This window comes from Molothrus ater, chromosome 2 (genome assembly GCF_012460135.2).
Source record: "Molothrus ater isolate BHLD 08-10-18 breed brown headed cowbird chromosome 2, BPBGC_Mater_1.1, whole genome shotgun sequence".
In the NCBI taxonomy this organism is placed as follows: Eukaryota; Metazoa; Chordata; class Aves; order Passeriformes; family Icteridae; genus Molothrus; species Molothrus ater.
In genome coordinates this window covers 74279044-74296851 of record NC_050479.2, presented here as the reverse complement: position 1 = coordinate 74296851, position 17808 = coordinate 74279044, and the positions used below count along the sequence as shown (strand labels likewise).

The window sequence follows — 17808 nt, the reverse complement described above, 5'->3', positions numbered from 1 at the left end:
ATTAATTCCTCCTACCTGCTCAAGTTCTTGAGCTTTCTGCCGTTCCAATACTTTTTCTTTGTGTCTTTCACCTTTGACAGCTGCTACTGATGTTGTTTTCAATGACATGAAGTTTAAATTCATCCATTCTTCTCTCTTTAAAATAAACACAAAGAATCAGTGTTCATAATTCCAACAAAAACATGGCTTATGTGCCAAACCAAAGCAGTGCAACTACTGACAAATGTTGCTGACAATAAACAGTATAGGTTCTACAAACACATATTAAATACTTCAATGAAAAGCAAATATGATTTTAAGAACTCTAATCTTCAAATTTTTTAATACTTAAACAAATTTCATGTCTCCCTGTAATATGAAATACATATTTACAATGGCATTTAAGACATTAGTAAACATGAATATTTTTAGTCTGCTAATCATTAGAATAAACAAATACTGTACATCTCATTTAGCTAACTCTAATCTCATGATCTCTTACATCTCTTCTAGTGTATACAAAATCTGCAATCATTATCTGAGCATAGTTCACACCTCAGATATCCAGGCACTAACTGCACCCTCAAACTTAACAGTTATACATCTAAATTCTGTGAACTGTACCCATGATAACAGCTAGAAAACTGCATTTTCAGAACTTAAGCCAGATCAAAGAGATTTTAAAAATGAGGACTAGACTAAAGAAAAGCATCATATTAAAAGCCTAGATATATCCACTACCTTTATACAGGTTAAAATCTGAAGCCTCAAAAGCAAGCAGTGACATACACATTGTAAGCAATTACTCTATAAAGGCAAGTATTTCGGGCAATTCTGTAATTCTAGTGTAGCAACCAAAATGACCAGACTACATCTATTTTGAAACATGGCCTTGCAGAAGAATCTTCCTATCTTCAACAGAGTTCAAGACTCAGTTGTCAATCTGATCAGATGCCATATGTCACTTTGTCTCTTATTTAAAAATTATGGTAGACAACATGCCAGAGAATTTCAGAGGTGAAACATAACATTCCATTTCTCAGATCTCTTTCAAGAAAGAGAAGGAACTGAGAAATTATCTATCTCCAAGTGATTCCATAATATCTATGTCCACATCAGCAAGCAATGTGCATCAACAAATGCGGATGTCCACGGGACCTCTGGTGGTCATCTGCTCCAAACCCCCACTCAAGGAGGATCACCTAGGGCCAGCTGCCAATTTATTCAATTGTAGAACAGCCACCAAAATTGTGAAGTAAAAAGTAACATGTCTAGTTAAGACCTTTAAGATGATGTTCAAAGTAACTTGTAAGAGCCTCAAAACCTGATAGGAGTTGGTGTTGGGCAACATTAAGAGTAGTGCCTTATTAAACACTCAGAACTATTAGGTAGAGAAGTCTTCTAATCAATGAAAAGTAACATCACCCAGCTAAACAAAGACATTTGTCCGTAAAACAGGTTTTACTCAATGCTCTGCAAAAGAGCTCCGAAGAAACCTAAGCACGTTTCACAAGCTGAATTTATCTCTGGAGTAGCTGTGAGCCTGCCCACCTGCAGGGAAGGTTCTTCTGCAGTATCTTGCTGCTTGTTGACCTTCCAAGCCTCTTCTGTGTCATCTGACTGTGACACATTTGACTCAACCCATTCAACTGAAGAATCCTAAAAAGAGAGTTTAATGTAAAGAATAAAAATAATACCTACCTTAACACACTACTTGATAACATGCAATACTTAGCAATTATATCAATAATCAAAATTAATGCTGATTAGCATTACTAATATAATATTGTTTAATATTTAATAATACTGATAATAAAACTAGAATATTAATATTCCAATAGGAGATTGCTCTGTCATGATCAAAGTATTTCACTTCATAAGCATGCAACACGACCTCATACAGGCAGCTTATTTGCATAACTCTACTAAAAGTAAAACAGTCAGAATAAAAACAAAACCAAAACCAACTGGGTTTATGATATAACAAAAAACAAAATTTTAAAAAATCTAGATGCATTACTAAGTATGTTTCACATTTAAAAAGTTAGATCAGTTACACAGCACAATATAAATCATGGTACATGCTATTGCCTGTATCCAGCTTCCTACACTTGCATTTGCAAACAGCGTGCAGAGATTTTTCACTTGAATCCAATAGGCTGCATTGAACAGTGTTTCTTTGCTATTCACATGAACCCATCTTAGGAGTAAAAGACTTTGGATGGAAGTTACAGCCGGGACTGTGCTGCATCCTAGGAGTCCCTGTTGTGATCTGAAGAGTTTTGGTGACTCCCATGGAGAATGTGGGACATTTGTGCCTTTGGTTACTTCCCGCACTGATACTATTGTTTATCTCTGGTACTAACCCCTGAAAAATAAGTCTCATTATAATGGACGTTCCTTGATTCCATAAAAGCAACTCTGAAAATTACAACTAATAGTGCCACCTGACTTGTACCAAAAGTGCTGGGAAGATGTTTTCCCCAATGTGGCCAGAAGGCAGCACCCAGATTTCAAATGCAGTCCCTGCACTGTTTTCCAGAGTGCCCTTCCATGTGAAGGCATGTCCTTACATGGAAGAAAGAGATTCAAATGTACAAGTCTTTAGCCCCATGTACAACTCCCATGTGGTTGGGAGTGTCCATGGTTGAACATCTGTGGAAAAAGGCAGAGGTAATTCATGCTTAAAATCAAAGTCAATTATTTCCAATTTTAGACACATCTTTCTATCATATACCACACACTACAGGCTATCTATGAAATTTTTTCCTCTCCATATCAGAATGAGGATTTTGATTTTCATTTTCTCTCTGCTGAAAAACTAGAAATCCCTTCGCTCCTAATGAGTGAATTTAATACCATAAAATTCACAAGCACTCACATAACAGCCTATTTTAAGTTGATTAAATACTCAGTACATGAAAATGGAAAAATTTTGTTGCAATTTTTCCCAACAGAAAATGGTAAGAATGAGCCTTAATTTTACTAACCATGCATACCCACAGGGACTAAAATGGTTCAAGTTTTAAGACTGTAATTTGAACTATTTTCGAATTTTTTACTTACGGAAGAACTATCAAGTAAGTCATCCTTCTTTTCAGATTTCTGTTTCTTACTTTTCTTCTTTTCCTTCTTAGCTTTTTTGGAATGTTTATCCTTTTTCTTTTTTTTCTGCACAGAATGTTCCTACAAGTAAATGTTTGTAAATGAGATCCAGTAAACCAAATCATCCATATACAAAAAAAAATAATCAAAACCTACTTACCAAACCTCACTGAAAAAAGATGAAATACACATAAATACCTTTTGTTTTTACTACCCTCTCTCTCTTCTATGGGGGAAGGGCTGGAGTGGTAGGGGCAGGGAGGGCATACTTCACATCTATGAACAATTTTTCTTCCCCCTCTTAGTATCTTTTTCATTGGAACTAAGGCTCTGCAACTAAACAGATAATACCTACTAAACTACATTTATTTTGGTCAAACCTATTTCTTCAGGTGTCACTACATTATCAATACACATCTTTCCATTGTTGAAATATCTGCACATTAAAAGGATGTGATATTCACAGGCTCCATTAAGGCTTCTCCTGTGAATGAACACAAATGAGACTGCTATGAAGCCTTGAATCCTCCAGACTTCTTCCCATGGGACTATTATTGTCTGGTAGCACTTCCTTTTCTGCTTTTGGTAGAAATTAAAGCTGGAATTGAATGACAGAATTTTTTCCTCCTGGCGAATAAAAGATAATGTCTATCTTTAAAAAAAGCTAATATCAAAGCATAAAGAAATCAGAAATTGGGATGTGTTTCAAGATTGTCTTAAAGCCCACCAAGTCTTCTGTTCATACAAACATTCTGTAAAGGCAACAACCCAATTTAATTATTTACAATTTCATCACCTTTTCCAGTGGCTCCATATGTTCATTCACATCAGAAGGCATCCATGGATCTTCACCTCAAAGATCTTTTAGCAGCTTGCAGCTCTCCTTCTTCTCAGAACTAATTTTGGTCTAAGATGAACAGAGAAGAAAAATAATCAGGTGGAGCTCAGTAGCATTTCCACACACAATGTTGAGAACTGTATTTCAGGCATTTCAGGCATTTCAGGTTTCAGAATGTTCCTCCCTTTGTAGTTACAGAGATAAAACTAGAAATACTTTTACTACATCTTCTGAAAAAATAACCATCACTGCAAACAGTTTCAATTCCTAAAAAGGATTTTTACAAATCACATCAATAAAATAATTATTTTTTCAGCCTCTGAAGTTCACTGTTATGTTCAGCATAAACACGACTTTCAGAAGGAAGTTTACTTAAGTATAACTTGTCTTTAGTAAATTCTTTATCTTTTTCACATATAAATTCTTTATCTTTATTTATATATGCCATATATCACCCTACCCTAATTAAACAGGACAAACTTATTTTATATTATTACAGCCCTAATTTTGTGTTAGATAATCTTGCAAATTTCAACATGCTTTTGGGTTTTTATTTACTTGATGAGTTTCTTTTAAAACAACTAAAATCAAAACAAAAACTAAAGGTAGAGTTTGAAATTCTTATCCTAAAACACCAACTTTTACCAGAAAGTGTTGTCAAACATAAGCTAAGAGAACACATACAAGTTTAAGAAAGACCAATATTAAAAACAAAAAATAAAAAAGTCTCAGGAAATTGGACAACAGTTGAGGTCTTTCCTCCTGGCCAGCTATTAGTTTCTTCAGATCCAAGCCTGGGCACTGCACACGACACTAACCACACTACCACAGGGCAGTTTCTCTTTTTTGATATAGCCAAGAAGAAAATCTGCAGCTTTTGTCTGACAGAAAACAATGTTTGCAGAAAGATGACAAATACACTATAAGGGTTCAAAAGAACAGAAATACATGCTAAAAAATAAGATTAAAAGGGGATTTTTTTTAAAGTGCTAACTGAGAAGACAGGATTGCTGTTGTGTTTTTTAAAGTGGCACAACACAATGAACTCAAAAAAAAAAAAAAAGCCCACTTCTTATCTGTGCCCAAACAAAACACCCTTTAAAACTTTTCACTGCCTACTTTCTTAGTAGTTTATCCATGTGATAAACTTTCTAATGCAATTACATGCAAGCAAAGCAAGGCTACTACCCAGACTTATTGATTTTAAACAAAGGAATATCGTAAACCAAACAAAAAATAGTATAAATCAGCTTGAAAAAAGAGGTCAAGACTGAGACTTCCATCTCTAGAATGAAGCTGACAGTCTACAAACGTGAATGCTACCTCTTAAAATTCAAAAGGCAGGCATAAAGAAAGAGTTAGGAATGCATTCAGACATCTGTTCCAACATCAAAACATTTTCTAGTTTACAAGTAAACAAAGTAACAAAAGAATGTGCAGGACTACAATGCAGTGAGAGTGAAATAGATGTTAAGTACAACATAGCATCACTAAAACCACCCAGGAATCCAAAAAATGCAGGTGTGTTTCCTGCAACTTCTCCATCATACAGAGAGGTAACCCTGGCCACCCTATGACATCTGGGACAAGATCCTTGAAAATTCATGCAGAAATATATCAGACTGATATATTCTCTTCTAGTCTATGTAGACAATGATGGCTCTTTTGTCTTAAAAACATATTCATCTGACTAAAACAAAGTAACTGAATATGCCACATTTTTGGACAAATAAAGGAAAATAACGTCAGCTTTGCAACTTACAAAATGTCTACAAGCCACAGACTCCAAACTTAAGTTTATAACTGGACAGAGATGAAACACTGGAGATAAAGGGAACCTGCATGTAGTTCCAGATGGAAAAAAAAAAAAAAAAAAACCAAACCCTGACTCCAAGCTTGTTCGCTCCACAAGCAACACAAAGAAGTTACCAAGATGTAGACTGGAAAAAATAGGCAGGCTTTTTCTACATATTCCATTTCACTTTTGGTTGAGAAAGAACTGCAGCTGGGGTCAACAGCTCCCTTCCACCCTTTTTGCAGTTCTCCAGCCCATAAATCTATAAATGCCACAATAAAGGCCACTCAAGATCAGCTTGTAAACATTTCTTCGTTGTAGATGTTCTCTGCCTGTCATGGAAGATTTAGCCTCTTATCATTTCCTATAATAATAAGTATATTTTAAATAACATTACTATTTTCTTCATGCTGCTGAAGTTACAAATAAAATGAGGTAATGTTACAAAGTAAGGCACAAACTGAGCTTTTATACTTTTTATTAGATCTAAAAATAAACAGAATAAATGAAGGCAAGTATTTAAGTAATTGAGATACATCATTCTAATGAAAGAGGTGGATCATCATTTTGGCTGAAGTACACAAATACTCATTTAGAACACAGATTAACTAGAAATCATCATCAGACTACAGATTGCTGTCTCCTGAATATAAACTAAACAGGATTGGGCAAGATGAATGTGGAGTGGCAGATTGACCACAAGGCTGTTAAAAAGAGAAAGACAGAAACAAAAGCATCAGATGGAAGTCTGTGTCTCCTAAACAAGGATACAAAATATAAAAGATTCTTAACAATATATCTATGCAAGATCAAATAAAAAGAAAGAAGGAAAAAAAAAGAAAAAAGAAAAAAATAAGAACACTGCCTACATGTCTAAAAATATGAAAAAGTTATAATTTCACCTATATTATCACTTTAACACAAGACTAGAAAGTTAGCAGCAATACCCTCTAAATATTTCTGTCTCTAAAATCTAGCTCCCTCGAATTATAATACTCATTTTTTATTGTTCATTATACTTTCCCCTCACACACACACAATTACTTCAAGTAGAAGTGAGTCGGAAAATCTGCCTACACTACTTTATTAGCTTCAAAACTTACCTTCATATTCTACTTTTCTTTTCAAAAGCTGCAGGGCTTACTAGCATGTCATAAAACATAAAAAAGAAAGAAAAACTAATTAATTCTCCTGTCAGATTTACCATTCTATCTATGAGGACCAACTCCAATAGTTTCACATCTATCAACTCAGAGGAGTCCAAGCATTTAATTCACATTAAGGTTCATTAATACTTACAATACCACAGGAAAATCCAATAATTTATACTTTTCCCCATTACAAATGAGGTACATTTTAGGCCAACACAGCAATATTTTTCAGTTTTTCCTCCATAAATAGTGGATGATACATTTCTGAAATACCTCTGTTTCAAAAGTAATGCTTTAATTATGCAAATGCCTGTGCATGTACACATGAACATATTACAAGCAACAACCTGTCAAAGAAGCATCATGCTACACTACATACTTCTGCAGGACCCCACTAAAATTGCTTATGGTCTCCTTTGCAAAAAAAAAGATGAAGTCTAAGGTTGGCAAGGCACTCTGCAAGGTCTGTTGTTACGGTGCTACAAAAACAGTAATTATTCTACAGCACTATGTCAGCAATGCTTGCCATGGTCGAAGAGAGCCAAATTTTACAGACTTTACCACAAGTAGGCAAAAAGGGTTTGAATTTCACAGATCCAGGTGAATGTGGGAGGAAACCAAGTTCAAGGAAAGTTCTCTCTGGTTTCCATCAAGTGGGTCATTAAGGCAGCCTGTCCAGTAGCTGACAACATGACCTACTAAATGAATAAAATTTGCTCCAAAGCAGCCTGTAATACACTGCAGATGCAAAACCCAAAAGCTATAAAAATTACATCATGCCACATCAGGAAGAAGCAGAAAAGATCAAAGGCACTGCCAACAGCCAAGCTATAGGTCACACAATAAATGCAGCTTGTTACAAAGCAGTCCCTCAAGGATGTCCAGAAGGGATGGAGGGATGAGGTAAAAATTCCCTCCCCAGCTCACAGAAACCCTGACCAACACTCCTTCCTGACCTCAACTCTATTTTACTGTTTCAGCTCTCATGAAAGCCAGGGAAATTTTCCCATACCATCACAAAGACCTTGCAATTTTCCACCTATAACTGTGGTCAACTTCTAGTTCTTTAAATGATAATTCCCATGACTCAATAGTCAACTTCTTCATCCAAAAGACGAAAGACTCCCTTTTCCTCCAAGCAATCAGAAGAAAATCTACAGCACATCAGATCATTACAGTACGACAAAAACATTCAATAGAGAGAGCACCAGCTAAGCTGCTATCCTGGCCACCTGCCACTGAAGGGCAGGGCTCCATCCCACACCTCTTCTCTCTGCACTGCCCCTCACATATTCACCCTACCCACCCAGGCCTGTTCCTGCACTCCCATCAAAGGCAAAGCCACTTCCAGGACCACACCGACACAAAATAAATCCCACCAAAAGTACGGTGCAGCTTCCTGCAGAACATGAGTACAAGTTGCCACTCCAGCAAGGTCATCAAGGCTCAAGGAACAAAGGGGCAAAGTGCACTTGGGGGAAAAGAATTGTGGAAAAAACTTCTTTTCAGCAACAGCTTTCTGTTAAGAAAGTTCAAAAAATCTAACACCTAGCCAGTCCTTCAGACACCTAGATAAGGCATTCAAAATATGTACAATGAGCTTTTCTTTCTCATTTCAGGACCATCTACCATGCTACCATACAAACTACCCCACTATTTTAACTGTTTTGATAATCAAGTATCAGAAAGGTTGCTATGCCATGCATTACCACCCCATTACTTTCCATCCTCCCAATGTTCAGGGACAGAGAGCCCTGGTTATATGAGTGCTTACCTCCAGGGAACTTGAACATACCCTTCTTTGCAGCTCTGACGCTTTTATACCAACTCTCTGTCTGAATAACACACTTATTTTGGTGAATGCTTAGATTATTTTTTGAGTCTCAATATTTCAATTATTGCTACATCCACAAAGACTTCCCAAGGAGGACAACAGTGGAAACACAAGAAAGAGCTTAGCTTCCAGCCCAATTTGGGAAATTGCAACTGAGTCAGAGAGCTGCCTGCACCACCACCTCCTCCAGACACAGCTTTGCCAACTGGAAATGTCACCACTCTTGTCATTTTCACCCGGCAAAAGGCACAGAAGAAAGGTCACTGAAGGGACTATCATTTCAATCATTTAAGCTTCTTGTGATCAATAATCAAAAGTCAGATGTGATTTAAAGAGCAGGCTACAGAAGATGTTAGCCTTCAGTCAGAAACATCTGGGAGGCAGCAGAGGTTCTGCTGGTACGCGTGCAGACACAACAGATAACTAGAAGCTCTAGAAGCTATTACTGCTAGGAAACCATAAATAAGTATCTCTTGTTAATGTGACATCTGTCTTCATCGTTGACCTTCAAAAATGACCTGTCTGTTCAAAGATGTTGCTTGCAAAAATGCATGGAGGTGCTCTGACAAAAATCCAAAAATCTTTTGTGAAAAGGCAGTATTCATTTCTCAGTACCATTACTCTTCTAATACCACAGACTGAAGTGCTGAAGTGCTTATTTTCTTTGGCAGATAGAGCTGAGGATTTAACACTTCATGAAGATTTAGAAGGGAAAGAACAAAAAGAAGGTGCTTACTATTACAGCACAGAAGCAACTATAACCCCTAACAGAGACATGTTTTGCTACTAATTTCTGCCTAAGGAGAGATTTCTGTAATTTTCCACTGAAAACTGCAATGTGAAATACTGCCAAGCACTCCATCACCTCAGCAAATACTGATCACTGCAAAAAGCCAATTGTTAGGCTTTTAGGAGGAAATACCTGATCGTACTTCACTGGGAAAGCTGCTGATTTCACAGCTTCTTTAGAGCTCTAATACTGTGAACTCAGTGATACTGTTATGCACTGTTTGTTGGTTAGTTGCTTTTCTTTAATTTTAAGTTGTATTTTCAAAGAAAATAAAACAAAAAATGTAAACCAAAAATTAAAGGGAGAAGTCTAATAAAAAGCATTAAATAAGATGTTTCCAAAGATAATGGCTTGCAAATATCAAATAAATTTTTTCAGAAATATAAATAAGTTTCAGAAATATAAATAAGTAAAACTAAACATGTAATTTCTTGTTTATACAATGAACTTGTTTTATGGTATCAATTTATTTTCATTGCTTCAATAATATAAATTATTTGACCGAGGTCTTATTTATCTACACTCAACTTCCAATCCGTCAGTAATCCTTAAAAATTAAAAGGCAGGATTTTCTGCACAAGGAATGGCCAAATCACATCACCCTCAGAGGCCAAAGAGTGAAAGACTCAAAGTCCATGTAAAAAGCCTCAAGTAACAGAAGAGCAACCTTAAAATACAAAAATACCATATGAAACAACAGATGAAAAAATAATCCAAAATTTGAAGTCTTGATAAGAAGTGTTCATGGCTAGGAAGAATACACATCCCTGCACATACCACAACACCCATCAGATTATTTTCTTGCTGTAAACTTGTAAACCAAAATAGCAGTGTCATGAACTATCATGCTCAGCAAAACAAGATGCTATTTCTGAAGCTTTCTAATGATTTGCATGTCAACACAATTATTTGATTACTGATCATTATCATAAACACTATCAGCCACTGGGTTTATCAGTGCAGTTTGGAAAACAGACTACACAAATGAAAGAATACACCTGCAAGATTTAAAAGAGAAATCTTGATCAATGAATTGTGTGGCATTTTGGTTCACAGAAACAAGTGCAAGTTCTATATTTCATAACAAAAAGCTCCTTAAGGTGAGTTGGCTGAACATCTCATCTTTCCAGAAACAGATCTACTAAAGTACAGTTACTTCTGCAAATTTCTCAGATTACCAGAAGCAAAGACTACACAGCTTTCCAAGTGTCTTTCCCAAAGTAAAAGGATTCCAGGATTACAATCACCAAGTAACTGTCTTGACTGCAATAGCCAGCTGTGATAAGTTCCTGATAATCTCTTGCTGCTTTTCTAAGCAAGACAAACAAAACACATTGAGAATAAGTGTCGCAATAGTTTTCTCCCAGTTCTCTTCATAGAATCATGGAATATCCTGAGTTGGAAGAGACCCACAGGGATCATCAATGTCCAACTCCTGCCCCTGCAAAGGACACCCCAAGAGTCACATCATGTGCTTGAGAGCTTCTTAAACACTTCTTGAGCTCTGTCAGGCTGGTGCTGTGACCTCTTCCCTGGGGAGCCTGTTCCAGTGCCCAACCACCCTCTGGGTGAAGAACCTTTTCAAAACATCCAACCTAAACCTCCCCTGACAAAACTTCACTTCAGGCCATTCCCTAAGGTCACCACAGAGCAGAGATCAGTGCCTGCCCCTCCTCTTCCCCTCACAAGGAAGCAGCAGACCATGACAAGGTCTCCCCTGAGTCTCCTCTGCACTGAACCAGCCAAGTGACCTCAGTCAGTCCTCATATGCCTGCATCCTCTAAGCCCTTCACTGTATTTGCTGCCCTCCTTTGGGCAATCTCTCTAGTTTCATGTCTTTCTTATATGGTGGCACCCAGAACTGCCCCCAGCACTGGAGGACTGAGGCTGTCCCAGTGCAGAGCAGAGCAGGACAATCCCCTCCCTGAACAGGCACTGCAGCAGGCAGCCCAGCCACAATCAAAGTGAAGCAGAGAAAGTCAATACACTTAGGACATTAATCTGTTCTCACACAGGCAGCAACAAGTCCATTTCTGAAAACCAGACAGCAGAGTATTGACATGGCAACTATGACATCCTCACGCTTTCACATTATAAAATGCTAAATTGACTTTTCACAGAAATAATAAGAGTATCTGCAGGGGAAGTCTTAAAAATATTGCCCTTTTACATAGCTATATTAGATTATTTGGTCCATAAATGGGAAGAGGAAACATGAAATGAGTTTTAAAAAAAACTACTTTCATTCCTAAATTTCCCTATCTGCCAAATAAGTAATAAAGGAATCTCTACAGCTTCCTTTGGCCCACATGGGCGTGTATAGGATAAAATGCTTATGATACACTTCTGCTAACACATTCTAAAACTTTGGTATAGAAAAGGGGGTGTGGGGGGAAACTCCCAAACTTCAATATCTCCTCTCCTCACTTCAACTTTTTGATTTCACTGCAAGGAAAATAAATAGATCAAGGACATTCATAAGATGATGAAGAGCAATTCCACAAGCAACAGCAAAGAAAACCATTTGATCATTAATTTATGTTTCAGTATTACCCCAATGCACCCCAGAGAATATCTGAAAATCAAAGAATCTGACTTCGCTTTAGGTTGCTTGGAAATGAAAACATAACAATGTGGAAATATAACACAGACTCTATACTGTGACTTTCAGTAAGAAGCTGAAAAGTCCCATCAGGAAGGTTTCTCATCAGCCATACAGGGATCAAGCATCTCTAATGGTTAACTTCTGTAGAAAACAATGTCACTGTCTCCAGATCCATTCCTACACTCCACAAAAAATGGACTTGAAGAATCATAGTATTTCACAAATTATACTCCATTCTGTTTACCTGTACTGGATTTCTCAGTGCTCTGACATTCTCAGAACTGAGAATCTAAACTAGTATCCCAACTAAAAAATGTCCAGCAATGCCCAGGGAAGCTGAAGTGTATACAGGCTTAAGTTCAAAGTGAGCCATCTCCAAACTATTCCTGCATCCTCCAGCAATTTGAGGCTCAACAACTTTTCAATCTACAGCTTCCAACATATACTTTACATTTTAGGCTATTCTTGTCTGGATGAAGTGCAGTGCCGGTATTTGCAATATGCCATACAAGAGACTCCAGAATTTCTCTGTGCATCATCTGAACGTTCACTTCTTTTGTCTGCTTTAAGCTGGCTACCTGTAAAATCCTTAATACAACCTAGTTCTTAACCTGAAAGAACCAGCAGATAGCACTTCCTATTCCCTTCTCCATATCATTTAACAATTTTACAGAATTTTCTTGTATTAACTTTATTTTCAGCCTATCTTTCCTTGTCTCAAAACCTCTAGAGTCCTTGGCCAGTCTGCACCATGATCATCTCTGCACCTTTCTTCCCACCTTCTCCAAGGTTGTTTGGTTCTTCTTGAGATGCTGGGACCAGGGCTGCATAAACTATTTTTAATTACACAGAATGGGTAACAAGTCTGTGCAACCACTTCCTTTGTTCTTTATTCATCTCACAGCGGTTCTAACACTTGATCAGCTTTTGTCAAAGCAATGATGTAGCATCTTTATAGAGCTATTTATTTCCCATTTGTGAGTTTTGAATGGTAAAAGCCAATGCTGAGCCCACTGCTGTACAAAGAAAATCAGTGTTTGCCTTACTTAGAAAATCAGGGTTGTACACTGGGTTTTCTTTTGTATCACAAAAATATTGCAGATGCATTTTAAAGATGTTCATATAGGAGTAATTTGTATTCATGGCATTTTAAAAATATGCTGAACAATACAACGATGGTCGGTTTCTTGCTGAAGTCAAAGAAAATTATAGAATTCAACAAAGATCCTACCTTTTAACACACTACAGCTTAGCAATAAGAAAAAATATCAGATTTGGTTTTATTCTAAAAACTCCAAACCACTTTCTCTAACATTCTTCAGCAAGGCTGATGAGCAGAATCTAAACCTACAAGAACGTATTAACACTGAGAGTTAGGGCCTATGAAGCTACAATATCATCAAAGAACTCTTTGAGACATATCCTGACAGTGGAGTCAGAAGTGCAGCCCTCCTGCCCAAGACACCAAACTTTCTAGCAACTACAGGAACTGTGCCAAAGACAACCTGTGCCCTGGGCAAAAAGGCTGTGAACTGGTGCTGCCCCTCTGCACAAGAGAGGCACAACAGAGGGGCCAGCCAGGAGAGCAGGCACTCAGAGACACTGCAGGAGCCAAGGACTCAGCAGCAGGAGCCCAGACTATGGCACACTTACACTGCAAGGGAATAAAAGCTCAGGGATTCAGTTGCTCAGGGTCCCTCCTTGCAGGCACCCAGCTCAAGGTGGCTTTGTGTTTTGCACCATGATTAAATTGTTGTAAGGATCCAGATGTCTCTGACTCTTCCATGGATAACCTGGGGTCAAGCTGGTAAGGGAAAGTTGCTTGACTGAGTGTGAGTGTTGTGTATAGGGAATCAAGCAGAGCACAGGTTGGCTCACACTGGAGCTGTCCTCCACAAAGAGGCTTCAGTGCCATCAGTGACAGCCTTGGGTGGTGGGAGTGCATCCTGGGTGGGGGACTGTGCTTCCTGAATGGTCAGCCAGGAGAGTTTCCTCAACCCCATCATTGGAGTTTTTCAAGACATGACTGAACAGAGGACTAAATAATCTCACCTAGGCTCCCTTTCCCACAAGGGGTTGGACCAAGTGATCTTTCAAAGTCTTTCCAGCCAGGGCTGTTCTAGGATTCTAAGCCAGTGGCACTGGCCCAGGCAGCTTGCTGTAAGTGGCACCAGCTGAGAAGGAAAGGTAAAGTAGTATAATAGTGCCCCACGTAAGCTTTGCTTGCTGCTAAGAGTATTTTCTGAACATTCAAGAGGTTGAGCTGAGCAAAGGAGCAATCTTAAACATAAACAGTAGTTCAAGTTAAGCAACAAACATCTTAACATCAACAAACTTTTGCAGGGTAGTGTGATTCACTATTACTAAATTAAAAGAATTTTCCTTCAACTGCTTGTCAAAAGGGGGGAAATCACTGAAGGGAACTTTTATTGCCAAGAAATGGTTCCATAACTCTACAAACAAGATGCCCACATCATATATTACATAAAATCCTCTGTCCTTCTGCTTTGCCTTGAAAAAAGACATCACTGTTGTGTAAGCATCAAGCTATCCAGACCGTTTTCCTACTACTTCTTTTCTGACCATATCTTTGCCCAGGAAGATTTGGCTGCTGATTACCTTCACCTTCCTTTTGTCAAAAGCCCATCATCACAACTGTCTTTCTCTTACACTTCTCTAGTTATCCCCCCTTAAAGCCCAAAACAAGCCATGTCACTTAAGTGATGTGCCATTTGTGACTTCAGCATTCACTCTACCTACAAGTAACAACAAGAATCACCACAAATAACAAAAACAGGCAGGTTTTGAACAAAATGCATCAGGGATTATCATGGGTCTCCAAGTCACAGCATCTCTTCCAAAGCACCTTTGAGTGGGAGCCTCCTAATTCTTGTCTTACAGTACAACAACATATCACCAGGCAAGTAATTGGTCCTATGAAATCAGGCTCCCACTTCTTAACACACGCACACAACTTGAAGTTGTTACCATTCCACGACCAGAATGCTGCAATGGAGGGATACAGGCTCTTTAGAAAGGCAGGCCACAAAACAAGGCGACAGAGTCGCCTTTTATGTCTCATTTAAGGAAAGGCTGAGAGCTGGGCCTGTTTAGCCTAAAGAAGGCCGGTAAGTGAGGGTGGGGTCATCTTATCAATGTATAAAAAAATCTGAAGAGAGAATGTAAAGACTCCGGCTCTTTCCAAAGGTGTAAGCACAGAAATACATAATAAGTGAAACACCAAGAGGATCAATACCACAAGCAGCAAAACGCACGAAATCAGGTGGCTGCCACGCAGAAATTCCAGACTGCGTCCTGCCACTGTGGGTGCCGCAGCCAGCCCAGCTCCCCTGGGCACAGGAGGGGGCTCTCTCTCTCCCCGCCTCCGCCTGCCCCGGCCAGGGCAGCTTCAGGAGCGCCCCGACCCCGCAGAGCACCCAGCGCCAAGCTTGGGGAACAGGGGGGTGCTGAGCAGCCCCGGGATAAGGCTGGGCCGGGCCGGTCACCCCACCTGTGCCAGCAGCGCCTCCCGCTCCCGCTACTCCCGGCTCCGCTCGCCCTCCGGCCCGGACGCCATCCGCAGGGCCCGCCGGAAACCGCGCAGCGGCCGTACGGCAGCCCTGCCGCGACACTGTCGTGAACGGCGTGCCGGGGAATGGAGGGCGGGGGGGCTGCGGATCCTCCCGACGGGGCTGCGGGGCACGGCGGGGACCGCGGGGACAACCGGGCACGGCGGGCAGCTGCCCGGAGCCGGGTTCTGGTGCCCGCTCGGTCCCTCAGCCCCTCTGTTCTCGCCGGCGTCCGTCGCGACGCGCTCGGCTCATGCCAGGGTTATGGAATCATAGAATATCCTGAGTTGGAAGGGATCCACAGGGATCATCAATGTCCAGCTCCTGCACGGGAACATCCCCAAGAATCATACCATGTTCCTCAGAGCGTTGTCCAAATACTTCTTGAACTCTGTCAGGCTGGTGCTGTGACCACTTCCCTGAGGAGCCTGTTCCAGTGCCCAACCACCCTCTGGGTGAAGAACCTTTCTACAATATCCAACTTAAATCTCTCCTGACTGAGCTGCACGCCAGTTCCCTCAGGTCTGTCACTGCTCACCACAGAGAACAGATCAGTGCCTGCCACTGCTCTTCCCCTCACAAGAAAGCTGCAGACCGTGATGAGGTCTCTCCTCAGTCTCTTCCAGGCTGAACACATCCAGTGACCTCAGCCATTCCTCAGATGGCTTCTCCAGTCCCTTTACCATCTTCATTGCCCTCCTTTGGGCACTCTCTAACAGCTTTGTATCTGTCATATTGTGGCACCCAGAACTGCCCCCAGCACTGGAGTGAGGCCACCCCAGAGCAGAGCAGAGCAGAGCAGAGCAGGACAATCCCCTCCCTTGCCCATCTGGCCCTGCTGTGCCTGATGCCCCCAGGACAGGGTTGGTCCCTCCTGGCTGCCAGGGCACTGCTGGTTCAGGCTCAGCTTGCCACAGACCAGGAGCCCCAGGTCCCTTTCTGTGGTGCTGCTTTCCATCCTCTCATTCCCCAGTCTGTCTGCACATCCAGGGTTGTCCCATCCCATGCACCCAGGTGGGTTCCTCACACCTTGCTCAGAGGTCACCAGCCTCACAGGTGGAGGCCACAACAACTACCATGTCATGGCACAGCAGCTTATTGGAAACCTGTGCTGCTGGACCAACAGGAATACACAGTCCTGCAGTGGGCATTATGGAAACTTCCCTGCCCACCCCCCCCACTCTCCAGCAGTCACACTCGTACCACCCAAGCTGCTCTGGCAGCTCCGCACTCCACAGTCAGACATAGTTTCCTTACCGGCTGGACCCCAGGTTTCCCATAACAAAGTCTCAGACATTTCAATCCTTAAAATAGTTTAATCATAATACCACAACAAAATAACAATTTGAACTGGGTGCCTTGGAGGAGGGACCACAAATGAACAAACCTCAGGGCTCTTACACCCTCACAAGCACAGTCCAAGCAGAGTCATGTCTGGAACCCTTGGTTCCTTCCGTGTCCCTGGCTGGGCACCTGGCTGGCACCACACATCTCTGTGCCCTTTGGGAGTTTCACAGTCTCTTGCCTCAGACTTCTCCCCAGAGCTCAGCCTGCAGCTGCACACCGAGCACTCAATGTAATCCTCAACACTGGGTATACTGAGGTTCAGGCTCATCCCTCCTGCCAGGCTGAAATTCCCTTTGTGCAGACCCTGGCCTGCTTGTCCGGACCAGCATCAATGAGAGTGAACAAGGGAACGTGGCCCAAAAGATGCTCACAGGTTCCAGAGCCACGCAGTGCCCAGTGCTCCTCACTGCTGCGAACAGCTCCAGGTGATCTTCCTGGCACTTTCTTGCCTGATTGCAGCCACTTCAGTGCATCCATGCTACACTGTGACCTCGGTAATGTCAGGGTGCTGGCTGCTCAGAATGTGCCTGGGTGAGCAGAGGGGAATTCAAAAACACGTGTGTTCAAGCACTTGAAAGTTACAGTTGGCCAACAGTATTTGACAGGGCATCTATGCCTCTGGTGCAACAAATGTTTATCTGGGAAATGATTTCTTTGGGATGAGATCAGAGCATTATTAATGCGTCTGACACCAAATGTGTCCACAGCTGCCAAGTAATAACGTTCTTTAGGCCAAGGTCTGAGTGAAGATCTCGGGTAATTTGTTAGCTATTTGCATGGGACAGTATGTTTTCA

At 40.7% G+C, this 17808-nt stretch overlaps 1 protein-coding gene across 1 annotated transcript in view; it reads right to left on the bottom strand.

Annotated features, from left to right (window-relative positions):
- CWF19L2 (CWF19 like cell cycle control factor 2) overlaps positions 1–15688 on the bottom strand; it is a 59844-nt gene extending 44156 nt beyond the window's left edge. Inside the window, exons 1-5 of the mRNA XM_036392107.1 lie at positions 15609–15688; positions 3881–3991; positions 3046–3165; positions 1531–1638; positions 16–135 (exon numbers count right to left, since the gene is read on the bottom strand). Coding sequence (XP_036248000.1) covers positions 16–135; positions 1531–1638; positions 3046–3165; positions 3881–3922 — 390 coding nt within the window. The 5' untranslated portion in view covers positions 3923–3991; positions 15609–15688. The remainder of the gene's footprint in view (positions 1–15; positions 136–1530; positions 1639–3045; positions 3166–3880; positions 3992–15608) is intronic.
- Between the last annotated feature and the right edge of the window lie 2120 nt (positions 15689–17808).